Source organism: Misgurnus anguillicaudatus, chromosome 3 (genome assembly GCF_027580225.2).
Source record: "Misgurnus anguillicaudatus chromosome 3, ASM2758022v2, whole genome shotgun sequence".
Classification (NCBI taxonomy): domain Eukaryota; kingdom Metazoa; phylum Chordata; class Actinopteri; order Cypriniformes; family Cobitidae; genus Misgurnus; species Misgurnus anguillicaudatus.
In genome coordinates this window covers 32,194,139-32,212,912 of record NC_073339.2, presented here as the reverse complement: position 1 = coordinate 32,212,912, position 18,774 = coordinate 32,194,139, and the positions used below count along the sequence as shown (strand labels likewise).

At 37.8% G+C, this 18,774-nt stretch overlaps 1 protein-coding gene across 1 annotated transcript in view; it reads left to right on the top strand.

Annotated features, from left to right (window-relative positions):
• The window catches only part of frmpd1a (FERM and PDZ domain containing 1a), a 64,590-nt gene that overhangs the window by 40,725 nt on the left and 5,091 nt on the right, over positions 1 to 18,774 (top strand). The window contains exons 3-13 of the mRNA XM_055205497.2: positions 8,199 to 8,303; positions 8,408 to 8,571; positions 10,610 to 10,712; positions 10,844 to 10,886; positions 12,864 to 12,968; positions 13,109 to 13,204; positions 13,672 to 13,797; positions 14,778 to 14,897; positions 15,033 to 15,169; positions 15,792 to 15,915; positions 16,380 to 16,472. Coding sequence (XP_055061472.2) covers positions 8,203 to 8,303; positions 8,408 to 8,571; positions 10,610 to 10,712; positions 10,844 to 10,886; positions 12,864 to 12,968; positions 13,109 to 13,204; positions 13,672 to 13,797; positions 14,778 to 14,897; positions 15,033 to 15,169; positions 15,792 to 15,915; positions 16,380 to 16,472 — 1,212 coding nt within the window. The 5' untranslated portion in view covers positions 8,199 to 8,202. The remainder of the gene's footprint in view (positions 1 to 8,198; positions 8,304 to 8,407; positions 8,572 to 10,609; positions 10,713 to 10,843; positions 10,887 to 12,863; positions 12,969 to 13,108; positions 13,205 to 13,671; positions 13,798 to 14,777; positions 14,898 to 15,032; positions 15,170 to 15,791; positions 15,916 to 16,379; positions 16,473 to 18,774) is intronic.

Genomic DNA, 18,774 nt, shown 5'->3' with positions numbered 1-18,774 from the left:
TCCCATATTTCTGAAGTTACAGACCTTTAAAGTTGAGGTGGTGTTATAGCGCCAACTAGTGGTCAAGCGGCGCAATTTTTTACAAGTGACCCCAGAATAGTCCCCTGTATATGTGTACCAAATTTGGTGTCAATACCTCTTTCCAATCCCAAGTTATAGCCATTTAAGTCCAAGAGGCTCCGCCCATTGGGGGCGTTTGGGCGTGGCTTTACGATGGTGAGTCGAAAGTTCAAATTTTTTTTGATAACTTTTGATATTCACGCTCCAAGGAATATTACAGCACTGGAACGGTTCCGATCGGACAAAAAACCTAGGACTAGTTCGTTTTTATTTTTTTCGACAAAATTGAAAATAGCGGAAAATTTTTCATGACGGAAATGAAATCGGAGATATACATTTTGTTCGTCTTGACGCAAGGAATCCAAGGATATAAGACACTTGACATTTAGACAAGAATTGTGGAAGTAATGAGCATCAACGCGTTTGCCTTTGCTGTAGCGCCCCCCATAGGCCGATAGGGATGACACTCTGTCAACTTCGCGCACGAATGAGACCTACCATTTGGCCAAGTCTCAAGTCTCTAGGCCTTACAGTTTGGTCTGCACGATCCGTTTTACGGCAGAAGAAAAATAATAAAAATAGTTAATAATAATAAAAATCCATACAAATACAATAGGGTTTCAGCCCTACGGGCTTGAACCCCTAAATATAGCTGCAAGCAGCGATTGCCGGGGTTCAAGCCATTTAGATCACAAGACGTTTAAGGACATTGCCATATAGATATTCTGCATTGTATATTGTACACACACACATTTACCTGATAAAGGAGAAACAAGACTGTTAAAGAACAAGACTTAATATTGAAATGGTTACACACTCATTTGGAATGTAGTTTCTTTAATAAAAAACAAAAAAATATAATTCTTACTGCAAAATGTCGTGTAAGTGGCTCCAAAATTATGTTCACGTTTCACAGCTATCATAAAGTGACATGAGTGTTAAAACTGATAACTCAGAACAATTGAAGTGTTAGTCTGTCCCTAAATGTGATTTTAATATTATAACTAAATATTATATTAAAGGTGCAGTGTAAATTTTAGCGGCATCTAGTGGTGAGGTCACGAATTGCAACCAATGGCTTAGTCCACTGCTCACCCCTCGCTTTTGAAACACATAGAGAAGCTACGGTAGCCGCCACCAGTCAAACATGTCATCGTCGGAGACAACTTAGTAAAAAAATGTGTCCGTTAAGGGCTTCTGTAGAAAAATGGCGCACCCAAAATGGTGACTTCCATGTAAGGGGACCCTCGGTGTATGTAGATAAAAAGATCAGGTTCTAAGGTAATAAACACATACCGGTTCATTATGAAAGGTCTTTATACACCCCTGATAATATAGTTTTGTATATCATTTTGCATTTCTGTCAAGAGCTAAAAATTACACACTGCACCTTTAAATGTGAGCAGAGTTCTTTTAATAGTAGACTTAGTTAAAGAGTAATCATATCTGTGTTTTCTATGAGTGCAAATGTCAGCCAGTGATTGATCCTCTTCTGCCATCTAGTGGACATAACGTAAAATTGCACCTAAAAACCACAATAAGGAATTTGAGTATATTGCCTGATCTCAATAATACTTTGTATGCTTTGTTATAAGCTTTAGGGGCCGTTTTCAGGGCCGTTTTCAAAATGACTGTGTGATAGCTATACTTCTGCAAAGTTGTTTTTGTATTTGATATATATATATATATTTATACAGTGTGGAGACAATTGTACTGCACTGGCTTTAATGTTGTTGAGTGTAAGAACTGAAACAATTTAATAAAACAACCAGATACGTTATCTGAATGGTGGATGGTGTTATTAAATCGTGTCAATAACAAATATCATTTCATTTAGCAGATTCATGTTCATGTCCTTTAATCGAGTACCATGAAGGCTTTCTGTTTTAATTAGGTAAATAAAGTGAGGTATGCAAGTTATTAAACCGTACATATTTTTATGGACCAAAGGAACATATACACAAACATGCTCTGCACATTTTGTATGTTTCTCTCATCTGAAACAGCCATTTTAGTTCATATAGATCTATTCTGTAGGTCTTACTAAATGTTTGCTTGTTTAAATGTATTAGACTATTTTTTAACAAAAGTAATTGTTCTTATAGAACATATATATATATTCTTTGACATAGATATTATGTGCAAACGTACAAGTATTTCAGATGACAGCCTCTGTCATATTATAGTAGGCCTAAAAATAGCACTAAAGCTCTGCATATTTTTATATTTAACCACTGGCTATGCCCATACATAATTGATCCAGATGTGTTGTTTATATCAAATGGAGTTAATAACAAATATGATTTCATTAAGCAAATGTCAGTCAGATTTGCTATTATGCACTTATTTGTGTTCACACATGTGCTGTGCTAGAGTAAGTTTTCAGATAATCATTTACATTTAAAACAACCAATTGTATCATAACATTACAATTTCATTGCAATAATTCTATAAACAATTATTAAAAACTTTATAAGACACATCATGACATGTTTATGTCATGGAAAATAAATTAGAATACTAAAGCTACTGATAACCAAATATATATTCTCTTTAAGTATGATTATTAGTTATTATTTCTAATGTTGGCCTATTATTGTTCTTTAAGGATCCACATATTTACAGCAATCTTTTTCATACCTTTAGGATTTGAAGAATTCTAAGACAACATTTGAAGCTTTATCATTTTATTGGGTTGTTTCCCACAGGTTTAAATTGATGCATGACTAGCCATTAGTTATGTAAAAACATTTAGGTACTTTTTACAAACAAACCTTTTAAAAACATTACTGGTGTACATCTTAAGACAAAACTATGGCCCTGATATATTTAAAGAAAGGCCAGTGTAAGCTATTTTCAAGTAAGACAACTAAAACATAAACCTAAATTTTAGTCTGTAACTACATTTAAACCAATGGTCAGTAACATTAATCTCTAAGACTAGTCTTAAAAGTTAGTCATACATTTTTGTCTTCATGATTGAACATAACTGCTTTAAGTATCATGTGAAAAAATATTTAAATTATTTAAATTATATTTAAATCCAAATAGTAAGACTGATTAGCCCTAACTAACTACTAGTTCTTCAGACTAGTCCTTAAAACACAGTCTTAACTTAATGGCTACTGTATGTTTATTTAACCAGCCCTAGTCTTGGAAAGACATATATTGTCTGATCTTAATAAAACTATTAATATTTTGTCATAAGCTAGTTAATTAGTTAGATATACTTAGTCTGGCCCATTTTGAAAATGCCACATTTCAAAATGCTTGAATTGATTACCTCAAGTCTTTTAGTTTTAATGAGGCAAATGACTGCAAATCATTGAATCTTATAATAATTTTCATGCAGATGCAAACCCATGGACAAAAGGAACATAACAGCAGCTACAAATTAAATAACGAATACAGGTTACAAATGGTGCCCACATCACTATGTGACATCACATCAAATCTTGGAATACAACGGCAAAAGTTTATTTTATGTTTCATATTGATATTTGCCCAGATAGTACAGCAAATTCACAAAATTGCTTTTCATATAAACATAAACATCTAGAGCAGTACTTTCAACTCAGTGAACCACGGTGGTTTCTCAAGACCAATGCTCGGCACATTTTGTATGATTCTCTCATCTGACACAATCAGTTCAGTTCATACAAATCTCTACTGATGATTAAAGTGGATTTGTTTAAAATAGAAGACTTTTGTATATGTGCAGAGCAGTGGGCATCCAGGAATAGTTTTGAGAACCACTGATCTAGGGGACAGTTAACGTAACACCCGTTGTTCTAGATGCAAATATTTCCGGAATGATGAGCCAAAAATCCTCACAGACACTTGAGAACATAATACAAACAGGCCCATCAGTTTAGTTGTAATCGCAGACCATTACGCTGGACTCGTACATGCTTAATGCTGGCTGGCTGTTGGTCGGCATGTTTTCTAAGATATGTAATTATCCTAATAGACCCTTCTAAGAATCTGAAAGCAGATGTTATGTGCAAAATAACAAGTAGGTCAGACAAATATTTATGTGTTGTATACATATGCTATAGTCATCGTTCTTTGTTCTTTGGTTATAGCGCCACCTGGTGGACAATCTCTGAAACTTTTTGCATGTTACCTCGGCCTAGGACTATACATATGTGTACCAAATTTCGTGTTGATATCTCATTCCTATCATAAATGATAGCCATTTAAGTATTTGTGGCACCGCCTCTTCGTACTTTTGACCGTGTTGTTGCGACCACGAGTGCAAAGTTCAACTTTTTTTTGATAATTATTGATATTCAGTGTCTAAGGAATATTCTAGCACTTGATTGGTTCAGATCGGTCAAAAAACCTAGGACTAGTTCGCAAAAGTAGGTTTAAAAGAAAATGATGAATATCTAACAAATGATTCGACTGAGACAAGTGCTTCTTGAGGTAAAGTTGTTCATTGTAAGTACCTCTATTAAATGATATAAAGATCTTGTTGATATCTGAAACACTGCATAATACACAATCACTTAAACACCGCAAAAACGTGATAGCGCCTCCCGGAGGCCGAATTTTTTATTACTCTGCACAGACCTTCATGGCCAAGAGACAAACAGGCCCACCGCGTTTCGTTTCGAGCGGCCTTCTTTAACCCTGTCTAATAGCTGCTTTTCCTTGATTGGCCGATGGCGGCCATTTTTTATGACCTACGCAAAATTCCTTTTAGACATTGATAGAACCCTAGACCAAGAGCAACCATGCCAAATTTCAAGTTGATCGGTCCCATATTTTTGTAGTTACAGCCCTTCAAAGTTGAGGTGGTGTTATAGCGCCAACTAGTGGTCAAACGCCGCAATTTTTTTCACGTGTCCCCAGAATAGTCCCCTGTATATGTGTACCAAATTTGGTTTCGATACCTCTTTTCATTACCAAGTTATAGCCATTTAAGTCCAAGAGGCTCCGCCCATTAGGGTCGTTTGGGCGTGGCTTGACGACGGCGAGTCTAAAGTTCAACTTTTTTTTGATAACTTTTTATATTCACACTCCAAGGAATATTACAGCACTGGAACGGTTCCGATCGGACGAAAAACCTAGGACTAGTTCGTTTTTATTTTTTTCGACAAAATCGAAAATAGCGAAAAAAATTTAATGACGGAAATGAAATCGGAGATATACGTTTTGTTCGTCTTGACGCAACGATTCCAGTGATATAAGACACTTGACATTTGGACAAGATTTGTGGGAGTTATGAGCATCAACGCGTTTGTTATCGCTATAGCGCCACCTATAGGCCAATCGGGTTGATTCTCTGTCAACCTCTCCCCAAATGGGGTCCTACCATTTGGCCAAGTTTCAAGTCTCTAGGCCTTACGGTTTGGTCTGCACATTCCGTTTTACGGCAGAATAATAATAACTAATAAAAATCTGAGCAATTACAATAGGGTTTCAGCCCTACGGGCTTGAACCCCTAATAATAAAACAGACAAATACAATAGGTTTTCAGCACTTCGTGCTCGAAACCCTAATAATAATAATAATAATAATAAATATAGCTGCAAGCAGCGATTACCGGGGTTCAAGCGATTTGGGAACTTAAGACCTTTAAAGGCATACATGTACATATTTGCTGCATTGTACAAAAAAATGATGAAAAATAAGCTACCTGACACACGTGTTCAAAGTTATCAGCAAAGAAGGTGCTATCATTCAGTGACATGTCTCCCTCTCTTCTCACGGAACATTGACAAACAGAAAAATGAAGGAAATGTTTGTGGTGCTTGCAGTGGCAAAACTCGGGTCACAAAACGTTAAAATACTGTTAATGAGTCAAAAGAGCAGAACCCCATGTCTCTACGATGTTCTGATACAGAGATACAGCTCTTGCTAAATGATTGCTAGGGTATTCTCATTGGTTGCTAGGAAGTGAATTGCAATCCACCAATGATTATACTCAAAGCCATGAAAGGCATAATCCATGATGACTCATGATTTTAGATGTAAGGTTGCAGTATTTTCAAGTGAAAATAACAAATAACCACTAGGTGGCGCTATGACAAACTCGTGCATGCAACCTCAGGTCATGACTGTGTTACTTGTAGCTAGTATCACGGCTATTCAGTTTAGTATAGTGAAGAAACAGTTGTATGGCCATTGGGCTCACTCAATGTCAAAGATTTTGTTCAATTATGAGGCCAACTACTAGTGGTGCAGGCATAGAATTTTTTTTGTATTGCCTCAGACTCTGGTCAGACATCAGCGTATCAAATTTGGTGAAAAAATGTCATTTCGTTGCAGAGTTATAACCATTTATGTGTACAAAACACCAAATTTGGAGGTAGTTTTTCGTTTTTTGCAATTTTCGGCCATTTCTGATGGAAATTTTAACATAACGTCAATAGAGTTTTTTGTTCAGAAGGTAAAGTTAATTTCTTCCTATGGTTGTTTCGAGTCGATCGGAATAACCCTCGCGGAGTTATTCGCGCATGTTTTTTAAGCGCTATTTTGCTGTGCAGGGCTAACCGTTAGGCGAAAACTGGCATGTTTGGTATCGTTGAACTCGGCAACAATTCAAAACTCTAAGGAAAAAAGTCCCATGAAAATACGTTAAACTCAGCCTTAGTTATAAGCATTATTAGATTCGTCTGACCACTAGGTGGCGCTGTGACGAAACGATGCACTAAACCTCAGGCTGTGACTCTCATCACAAGTACCAAGTGTCGTGTTGATACTTCATTCCTGTTCCCAGTTATAGCCAATAAAGTCCAAATGGCTGCGCACACTACAGACGTTTGGGCGTGGCATGTTGACCGTGAGTCGAAAGTTCAACTTTTTTTTAATAATTATTGATATTCAAACTCCAAGGAACATTTTAGCACTAGAATGATTCCGATCGGGCGAAAAACCTAGGACTAGTTCGTTTTTATTTTTTTAGACAAAATCGAAAATAGCGGAAAATTTTTCATGACGGAAATGAAATCGGAGATATACATTTTGTTCGTCTTGATGCAAGGAATCCAGGGATATAGGACACTTGACATTTGGACAAGAATTGTGGGAGTTATGAGCATAAACGTGTTTGCCATCGCTGTAGCGCCCCCCATAGGCCGATTGGGTTCATACTCTGTCAAGTTCGCGCACGAGTGAGACCTATCATTTGGCCAAGTCTCAAGTCTCTAGGCCTTACGGTTTGGTCTGCACGATCCGTTTTACGGCAGAAGAAAAATAATAAAAAGAATAAAAATCCATACAAATACAATAGGGTTTCAGCCCTTCGGGCTTGAACCCCTAATAATAAAACAGACAAATACAATAGGTTTTCAGCACTTCGTGCTCGAAACCCTAATAAAACAGACAAATACAATAGGTTTTCAGCACTTCGTGCTCGAAACCCTAATAATAAAACAGACAAATACAATAGGTTTTCAGCACTTCGTGCTCGAAACCCTAATTAAGTTGTGACTATAGATTACAGTACTTAAATAAGTATGGCTACCTTCATAATATTCAACAAAGGGAAACTAAATAAAGCCAGTAAATTACATGCAGTATTTTAAAGTTTATTTAGTTCCTCCGGTAAATTAACAGACCTTTTGTAAAAAAGTAAATGCTAATCTAATATCTGTTTAGGAAACACAATAATTACTGCAACTAAAAACCACCATTTGATATAAGCTTTGCTCATTCTTTGAAGAGATCTTGATCCATTTATCTTCTAAGTCTGAAAGTTTGGATAGTCTGCAAGAATTGACTTTATCATTTGGTTTGTTAAAGGCGGAGTGCACAATGTTTGAAAGAAACGCTTTGAAAAACGGAGTCGGGCCGATTACCAAAACACACCAATCAGCAGAAAGGGGCGGGTCTACTAACCGTCATCCCTGCCTGGGTTGCGTATATGTGGGGCGGGTCTATCAAAAGAAGGTCCAGATTCTATTGTGGTAGGGGCGTGTTTGTTTTGGTGATTTCAAATATCAACATTGGCTTTCAAACATTGTGCACTCCGCCTTTAATGTCAGTGATTAATCATTAAATGGTTGACCTGCGTTTTGATATTCACTTGAATTATTTAACAACAGTTGAGTGTCTTCCACAAATGTTTAAAATAAATCAATGTAATAGATAGTGGCCCGGTGACAAGTGATATTTTACCCTGTGTGCAGATAAATGGAGGAGCGGGACCGCAGTCGCTCTCCGTCTCGCAAGACCAGCAAAGTAGAACAGGTGGTGGGACGTTGGCTACGCCGCTCCAGGGAGTCCAGCAGCCGGTAGCGGTCCTTTGATCAAAGATTGTGTGTGGAATGGACGAGTGTGTGAAACTTTGTCTTTGTATTATTAGTTTGAGTAGCATAAGCATCCCTATCTCCTACAGAGAGCGTGTGTTAGAGGATGGGCATGCTGCCGAAAATGGCTCTCAGGACCAGAGGAGCTGTCCGATTAGTGTCATTATTAAAGTCCCACTTGACCCCACCCTCAACTCCCATGGGTTTACGGTCTCAACACACACTCCACCCCTGGTGCTGGATGTGACAGAAGGTACATCTACACACATAATATAGTCAATCACAAGCATGGCATTTACGATGTTTAAAACTGTTCATCTGTTTAATGGATTTGCATAATTTACCAAGTCTGAATTTCAGTGTATGACCTTTTGCCTGTGGAAAAAACACAAAGAATATTCTGGTTGTCATGTTCAGTTGCAATTCATTTTCAGTTTATTAAAAGTTTATGTATTATTCTAATACACAATTCTAGACTAAATGGCTTTTTTTGGGGGGGGGGGTTGTTCTGTAATTTTTGCTTTATTATTTTGTTATCTGTCTTGCCCATAGCATAAAGTGAGCAGGACCTCCATGACACCTCATTCTTTCACAATTAATTATTCATTTTCTTATATTGATTTAGCTTATGATAGTGCTTATAATAGCAAAACACCTCTCATGACCTCTTATTATTCCCAAATGACTGTCAATAAAGAGAGATCCATTAGTTACCAGAGTGCCCATGGATCGCCCACAGTGTGGAAGCTACTGTAGTCAGTAGACTTCTAAAAATAAAGCTTGATAAAAGGTTCTTGATGCCATAGAAGAACCATTTTTTTGGTTCCTCAAAGAAACATTCAGTCAAAAGTTCTTAAAAAAAAAGAAATAACCCGTAAATTACTTTAGCTCAAATCATAGCTTAAGCGTATCAACCATAATGCTGCGTTTACACCAACCGCGTTTGAGGCGTCAAAATCGCGTCTAGCGCGCCTAGTTTGGCACTTGAACAGTTTGAATGCATTCGCGAAGAGCGAAGTAGACGCGCGGAAAAAGCAAGCATTTGACGTGCGTCAGAGGGGCAAGTGGTCTGTTTGCAAGATGGCTGATGTTGATCGTGCATTCATCGCGAGAGTTACCGGTTTGTATTTGGTAACCTTACTATAGGGGGAAAATAGTAAAAAAAATTGTGGAAATGGCGCGGGTCGATAAATGTGACGTGACTCAAAAGTGAGATGTGTATTTACAACTTACCAGGTTGCCCAATGTCCTCACTGACACTCTTCCAAGTGAGGTCCTTTTTATTCCTGTCTCTATAGAAATAATAACTTGTGTCGTATAACTCCGGGTGACTGCTCACGGACAATATCAAGCATTCCTCAATGTTGAATGAGTGACTCCGGGCGGGGCTGTCACCACAGCAGCAAGCAGGCTCCTGATTGGTAAACGCGGCATGAAAATCCGCCAAAGTTCTAATTTTTCAAATCGGGCGTCAGACACAAATTTGCGTCAAACGCAAAATGCACAAAAAGCACCATTCGTGCATACCGCTTCAGACGCTCAATTCGCACAAACTAGACACGCGAATGAGGTGGAATCGCGTCTACCATGTCGCGCCAAACACCTAATTTGCGCCGCGAGACCTCCAGACGCACGTCAACGCGTTTTCACATTGACGTAACATTGAAATCACTCACGCTTGACGTCTGTACCGCGGCTGGTGTAAACACAGCATTACAACGTTACTGTGTATATTTAATGTATACAATGTTAGGTAATGTCCGATGAAACAGTCTATACTTGATTTTAGAGTAATTAGCATTAAATAACATTAAATAAATAATAATGTTTTTGATCATATTATTTAAACTCTCTAAATAAAGCATTGCTGAGAAAGTTATGACTATACAGCACATAAGCCCTTATTGAAAATCAATAGAACAACTGCAGTGCATTAGCTCCAAAGTAAGATTATACTTTTACAATATATATATATATATATATATATATATATATATATATATATATATATATATATATATATATATATATATATATATATATATATATATATATATATATATATATATTTTACTCTTGGAATGGGTGAAGCCATCTGGTTACAGCCAAATAGCTCCATTAACCTTAAAGCTGAACATGCAAGATTCCAAATGTTTATTAACAAAGTATCTAAAATTGATACCAGCAATTGTTGTCCAAACCCTCTATATAGTATAACTGACAGTTATTTCTTATTTCTTATAGTCACATTACAGTCGTATTTTACATCGATGCACTTTGCGTGTTTTTAGGAGGTCCTGCTGATGGAAAGCTTGTCCCTGGCGACCAGCTTATGAAAATAAATAATGTTGCTGTTGATGATTTATCCAAAGAGCAGGCTGCTGACATCATCAGGTATGTGGCATGTGTGTGTATGGCTATGGGACATCTGACAAATACATACTGTATATAACCATATAACTAAATCTAAATATCTACCACTATGTAGGACTAATTCAGTTGTATTCTTTTCCACTCATTAACAGGGAATGTCAGGATACTGTAACATTGACTGTCCTGAGATATACTGTAAGTGTGCACAGAGACTTAAACTTTTTGTCTCTCACACTCTGTTTCATGAACAATATAGTTATTTCTTAATGGGGCATTTCAGGTGGTGTAACAGTGGCTAACGGTACAATTATTCGGGGCATACTGTAAGCGTTAACGCTTCTCATTAACTTTTAATGGGTGATGTCATGCGTTGCCGAACTGAATTGTGGATCCATCAACGCCACGTCACTGCTGATGCAGCGGCAACACATGCACCAGCCAATTACGTTTATGCAAGACCGGAGCATGCGTTGTGGCCATTGTGATTGGTTGTTGGCCACGCTTCAGACAAGCTCTCCGTCAAGCGTTAAAGCTTTCGCCCCGTGTGAATGTACCTTTAGGCAAAGGGGAAAAGAATTACCCAAGAGAATGTAAAAAATTACTAAATTATTAAAGCCTGCCATATTTCTGCAGATGTATGCCTACCATGTCTCCATATTATTTTGTGTTTATTTTTTTAAAATACATTTAACCATACTTAAATTAAAAAAATACCTATGGTTTACACACAAAACATTACATAAAAGCTAAATTATACACATGATCAAGGTACAGTGGTACCACCACAGTAGTGGTGCATGTTACATTTTATGCAAAGTCATTTGTGAATGCCTTTGCCTAAAGTTTCGTGAAGTTTTATGACATTGTTGAGTTTCAATCAGTACAGATGCTATATAAAGCAAGGCACAAATTGTTACCAAGCCAAATACAAAGAAGGTTCCAAGAATGCACTGGTGGTTATGCATTACGTGATAAAATTAATTTTAGGATGCAAAAACGTAGTACAACCTTGAAAAGTTTTAGCCTTACAGTTAATGGGTTGCGACAGTGGAATAATTTGGAGATGGAGATGAAACGTTGTCCAAATATCAACCTGTTTAAACATAAATACAAACAAAAGATTTTTGAAAGGTATAAAGAAGAATAAATTATTTACCATTTGGAGTATTGTTACTGTTATTGGGTTTGTGGGCTTTACTTTACGCGAGAGAGCTTGTAAAGAGAGAATTCCTTCTTGCACGCAGATAGACTAATGCGCGCGTCTTGGACTCCTATTATCTGAACTAAAACCGGTGCGTCATAAGCAGCTGCGCTTCTCTCTGTCTCACGTGCATGCGTATCTCGCATCTGTCCAAAGTCTAAACATAAACTAAAGTAATAATCCTTACGTATTTGTTCAGTTTTATGCGTTTCATGTGAGCTGAGGCAAACTATACCTTTTGCTTAAAATATAACCCGCTGCATCTTGGCGGCTCTCTTGTGCACGTGCAGAGAGCTGCGCTCTGTCCGAAGGCAGATCACTAGTAGTAATCCTGTTTATGATATGCATTTCAACGAGTTGTAGCAGTACATCCCTCGTGTTTAAAATATAAATCGCGTTCCGCTGGATGGATGTTTTTAAAGGCACTTCTGAGAGTTTAGTTTCCCCCGCTTGGCAAGCCGACCGGACGTGACATGGGGGCGTGACAGAATCGACGATCCAATTTTTTAATTTGAAGTTCGAGGTTGTGACTTAATTTCGACCGATTTCGATTTAAAATCGAAATCGTGACACCCTTACTTATGACATCAGAGGCATCTAACTGCCCTTCCACTTTAAAATAATTGGCTACATTTTTTGAGTGGCAGCAAAGTCAGCCAATCAGTAATGAGATTGTAAGTTAAGCCAGTAGGGGGAGCCAAATAGGTGCAAAACCACTTGTTTAAAATCCCCCACCATAATAGAGCTATCTGAGAGAGGTTTTTAGGAAGCTTCTAAGGCGTTACAGACCCAAACAATATTTTTTTTGTCTACATGTCACATCACAGAACAAGGATAAATACTCTGTTCAATCATTCTATGTCACCTTTAAATAAATAAATAAATAAATGCCAGTGTCATATGAAAATAAATGTTTCTTGGTGAAGTATGTCACTGAAGGTCAAACATGTCCGTTGTTGGCTATGTCATAGGGGCCAAAGTCATCTTTCATAACTCCAGAGAAGAGAGCCAAGCTGAGGACAAACCCAGTTAAAGTGAGATTTGCAGAAGAAGTGGTGGTCAATGGTCACTCGCAGGTTTGTTCCATTCTGTTATTCACACCATCTCAAAAATGAAGTTTGCAAGCATGCTAAATTACACAAAGAAGTGAGTGATGGATAAATTGTGTGGTATTTATATAAAATCTAATAACCATATATTAACCTTTGACCTCCAGGGTAACTCTTTGCTGTTCCTGCCTAATGTGCTGAAAGTCTACCTGGAGAATGGCCAAACAAAGGCTTTTAAATTTGAACCTAAAACCACTGTTAAGGTACGTTAATAAATTACTGATGATATGTTTGTTTCTTAACTCTATAATAGCAAAACTTGCCCTTTTTTGGGGGGGGGGTTGTAGTACCATGGTAGTCCTTAGAGTACCCTGTACATAAATATGTAATCATTCAGTACCATGGTATTACAATTTGATCCTTCACTGTACCATAATACCCACAGTATAAAGTTATGTAAGGGAAGTGTTTGCACATTAAGCCTACACTGTCATAAAAAGGTGCAAACGCTGTCAATGGGATGCTACACTTTAAAAGGTTATAATATGTACCATTTAGGAACAGACATGTACATTTGAGGCACTGATTTGTACCTTTGAAGTACAAATATGCACCTTTTAGGTACAAAACCACCCCAGTAACAGCTTTTATGCCTTTTTTTAAGTGTAGTATAGATCATTACATGTCGACATTGGTATAACATGTCCTCTACTCCTTTCATGTTGACTAGGACATAGTGATGACCCTGAAGGAGAAACTCTCGATCACCCGTATCGAATATTTCTCTTTAGTACTGGAACAACAATACAGCAGCAGCAAACTACATCTACTGCATGATGAGGAGATGATTCAAGGGGTACACACACAAAGAAAAAATGACTAAAATACCCATTTTCATTAAAGGATTAGTCTAATTTCTTAGAAGAAAAAATCCAGATAATTTACTCACCACCGTGTCATCCAAAATGTTGATGTCTTTTTTTGTTCAGTCAAGAAGAGGAAAACATTCCAGGATTGTTCTCATTTTAATGGACCCCAATAATTAACAGTTTGAATGCAGTTTAAAATTGCAGCCTCAAAAGACTCCAAACGATCTCAAACGAGGCATAAGGGTTTCATCTAGTAAAACGATTCTCATTTTTGGCAAGAAAAACAAAAAATATGCACTTTTAAACCACAACTTCTCGTCTTTCTCCGGTCCCGTGACGCGCCAGCGCGACCTCACGTAATACGCCATCACGTCAAGAGGTCACGGGTGACGTATCGAAACTACGCCCCAGTCTTTACAAGTGTGGAGAAAGAGGACCGTTCCGACGTTTTTGTATGTCGAATGATAGTAATTAATGTCTTGGTGTCATTTTATTGTCTAAAATGGTCCGCAAATGTGTGTTGTAACACAGCTGGAGGAAGAAGAGAAGTTGGGGTTTAAAAGTGCATATTTTTTATTTTTCTTGCCAAAATGACAATCATTTCGCTAGATAAAACCCTTATGCCTCATTTGGGATCATTTAGAGTCATTTGAAGCTGCGTTGAAACTGCAATTTTAAACTGCATTAAAACTGTTAAGTATTTGGGTCCATTAAAGTCCATTAAAATGAGAAAAATCCTGGAATGTTTTTCTCAAAAAACATAATTCCTTCTCGACTGAACAAAGAAAGACATTAACATTTTGGATGACATGGTGGTGAGTAAATTATCTGGATTTTTTTTAAGAAATGGACTAATCCTTTAATACTGCTACAACAACTCTTTTCTATTTGAATGTACATCTAACATACAGTATTTGTATTATCTTATATGTTATTATTTCCCTAATTGTTTGCATTTGTGGGACAGGTGGCTGAGAAGAAGGAGATTCATGACTACAGGTGTCTGTTCCGAGATTGTTTTCTGCCCAGAGACTTTGAGAACATGTTAATAGACGACCCTGTGGCCTTTGAATATCTATTCTTACAGGTATGTGTGTGGGCCAAAAAGCTTGAGACCACAAATGCAACTACATCTTTTCTTTTTAAACAATATCAGCACAGATGCTGATAGATTGTGTTTAACTGAAAATGCATATCTTTTGTATTTGACATGTATGTGTAGAGCGTGAGTGATGTTTTACTGGAAAGGTTCGCAGTGGAGATGAAATGTAATACAGCTCTCAGACTGGCTGCGCTGCATGTACAGGAAAGACTAGCAAGCACTGGACAAACTCTTAAAACACCACTTAAGGCTGTCTTGTGAGTGTTTACTCATACACCTTAACAATGAAATACAAGTTTACTCAAGTTCAGCTGTGCTTCACTTCTATATAAGAAGACTTGCTTTGCATTTTAAAAGTGGCGGCTCGTGACTGCTCATCCGAGGGGCGCAAATTCAAAATATGTGTTCGAAGTGTCATCTGTGTCGCTCGTGTTTTCAAAATATGTGTTTGTTGGGTCATGTGAATCATGTGCATCCATGTTTTGTCAAAAAAAGTGCCTGCTGCACACCCTTCAAAACGTTTATGATAAAAGAGACGCTCACGTTCACAAAATACACGCAAGACACTCCCTTAACAGTAAACTCTGATTACGCATGAGATTATGCAAGTATTTGGCAAATGCAAGCGACATTTTATCATAAACCCTTTAGACGCATCTGCAGCAGGCACTTATTTTGACAAGACACGTAATGCACACAGGATCACTCGACGCGACCAACACATATTTTGAAATTACAAACCACACACATAACGGGCTACATACATGTTGTGACAAACTTCGCATCGTGCGCCCTCAAAAAAAGAAGTCAGCGGCCGCCACTGCATTTACCATATTTTACTAACAAGTGTGTGCTATTTCTAACCATTTCTGTTTGAAGGAAGGAGTGGGGTATTGAAAGCTTTATTTCCCACACTTTACTGCGCAACATGAGAGAGAAAGACTTGAAGAAAGCAATCAGTTATCATATGAAGAAACTTCTAGCTCAGGAGCCTAAGCAAAAGGTGTGTGCATGTGTGTGTTCTTATTGCAGTTATTTATAATGCAAATTCTTACTAAAAGTATACTGTGGTAATCAGATGGTACAGCTAATACCATGGCACTGCATGATAGAACTACATTCCTGTTCTGTGGTATTTAATTTTTACCTGAATGGATGCCACGGTATCACCAAGGTAAATATCCAGAAGTGGTGGTATTTACATGACACTTTCTCCTGTACTTTTTGTTTATAATAGTACTCGACACTCTCAGAAAAAAGGTATAAAAGTTGTCAATAAGGTGGTACCTTTTCGAAAAGTACACTTTTGTACCTAAAAGATGCATATTGGTACCTCAAAGCTACACATTGGTACCTTAGAGGTACATCTACTTTTAAAAAGGTACCGTCCCAGTGACAACTTTTGTTTAGTGTAGACTAGTACTGTTGCACTGTGTTTTTATTTTACATGTTTGTGGGTTTTTATAGGTGATCTCAGTGGACCAAGCTAGACTGAACTACTTAAATGAGATAGCTGAACTGAAATCATATGGAGGAAAGGCTTTCAGTGCCACTATGATGGTAAGACACTAGATACATTCTTGGCAGACATCCCAAGTCTCCCGGAAGTTCCGGGAGTCTCCCGCATTTGGATAGCGGCTCCCTGATGCCCGCAAATTAGTTAAAATCTCCCGGAATCTAGAGCGAGCAAGAAAGAGTAGACGTGCACGGCAGAGAGGGAGGGGGAGACCTTGCATGTGTTTGCTAGTGTGCCTCATTAAGACAGCGAGCATCCTGATTGGCCTGTTCCGCTAACTCAACCAATTAATTGTCATTGTGGGCGGACTTTTATCGCTTCTTCCGAACTGACATTGAGTTCAACAAGTTTAATATCATGTGCATATTATTCAGGCTGGCTACTAGTTGCCAAGGCTAAATGAAAACAACAAACTCCTTAGACCTGTTTAAAGTTGCAATAGAATATAAATAAAACAGTTTATATAAATATTATAAGCAGCTTATATAAATAGTAAAAGTAATCTACATATTGTAAAATAATTAACAAATAATTGGGTAACACTTTAAAATAAGGTTCATTAGCTAACATTAGTTTACTACATTAGTTAACATATAATAATGAACTGCATTTATAAAGCATTTTTTTATCTTTGTTAATGTTAATTTAAACATTTACTAATACATTATTCAAATCTTGTTAACATTAGTTAATGCACCGTTTTTATTAACTAACGTTAACAAAGATTAGCAAATACAGTAACAAATGTACTGCTCATGGTTAATTCATGTTAGTTAATACATTAACTAATGTTAACAAATGAGACCTAGTAAAGTGTTACCAATAATTGCATAGGCCTCTAGAAATTAATATTATGCTTTTATATCTTGAAATGTCATATCCTTGTCCTCCTTTTTTTTCTTTTTTTTTTTGGGGGGGGGGGGGGTAGGGGGCTTCGGGATACCTCCCTGAAATGACTTTTTGCAGGTTGGGATGTCTGTTCTTGGTCTCAAAGATATTATAATTTTGAGACTAAAGACGATGATATGTATTCTGTTTACCAGTGGCGACTAATGACTTCTCTTCAGAGGGACGCAAATTCTCAATATTTGTTCTAAGTGTATTGTGAGTTGCTCGTTGTGTCAAAATATGTGTTTGTTGCTTTATGTGAACCCTGTTAATCATGTGTCTTGTCAAAATACGTACCTGCTGCATATGCGTCGAAAGGGTTTATGATAAAAGGGACGCTCACTATCACGAAATACATGCAAGACACTCACTTAAAGGGAAATTCCGCCTTGAAATGATCCTAGGGTTAATAACAAACGTGTACCGAGTTCGACCGTTCACTGGAGTTTGTTTTCATGCTAGTCTAACGTGACCAGTGTTATTGCTAAACGCAAATTAGCATGTTATGGTAGCCTTCGGGGCATCAGTGCATTAAAAACGAAATCGCTATGTCTATACTACTAATAATGCTCAAAATAAACCCACACTTACACTGTAGCACAATGAGGGTCTCTATATGTAAACCTTGGGCGCCATCTTGGGAAAACTAAACTCTCGCGTGAAACGTTGTTGCCCTGAACAGGTGTTGTGCTTTCACGCGGGAGTTCAGTTTTCCCGGGGTGGCGCCCGCGTGGGTGTGTGGTCCAGACGTGAACGGTAAATGTTTCTTTTTGGTGAACTGCCTGTACACTTGCAAAGTTCTCAATGCTTCGGTTTACATATAGAGACCCTCATTGTGCTACAGTGTAAGTGTGGGGTTATTTTGAGCATTATTAGTAGTATAGACATAGCGATTTCGTTTTTAATGCACTGAAGCCCCGAAGGCTACCATAACATGCTAATTTGCGTTTAGCAATAACACTGGTCACGTTAGACTAGCATAAAAAACAAACAACAGTGAACGGTCGAACTCGGTACACGTTTGTTATTAACCCTAGGATCATTTCAAGGCGGAATTTCCCTTTAACACTAAACTCTGATTAAACATGAGATTAAGAGAGTATCTGGCAAACGTTATCATAAACCCTTTAGACGCGTCTGCGGCGGGCGCTTATTTTGACAAGACGCATGATGCACATGGTTCACACATGACGCGCCGAACACATATTTTCAAATGAAGAGCCACACAAATGACAAGCTAAATACACATTGAGACGAGCTTCGCATTGTGCGCCCTCAAAAAAGATGTCACCGACAGTGCTCCGACACATGGTGCAGACGCACTTCTGGCGACCCGAGTTTGAATCCCGGCTCGAGGTCCTTTGCCAATCCCATACCCCTCTCTTCACCCTATACTTTCCTGTCCTCTCTGAAATTACTTTCTATCAAAAAAAGGCAAAAATGGCCCAAAAAAAAAAA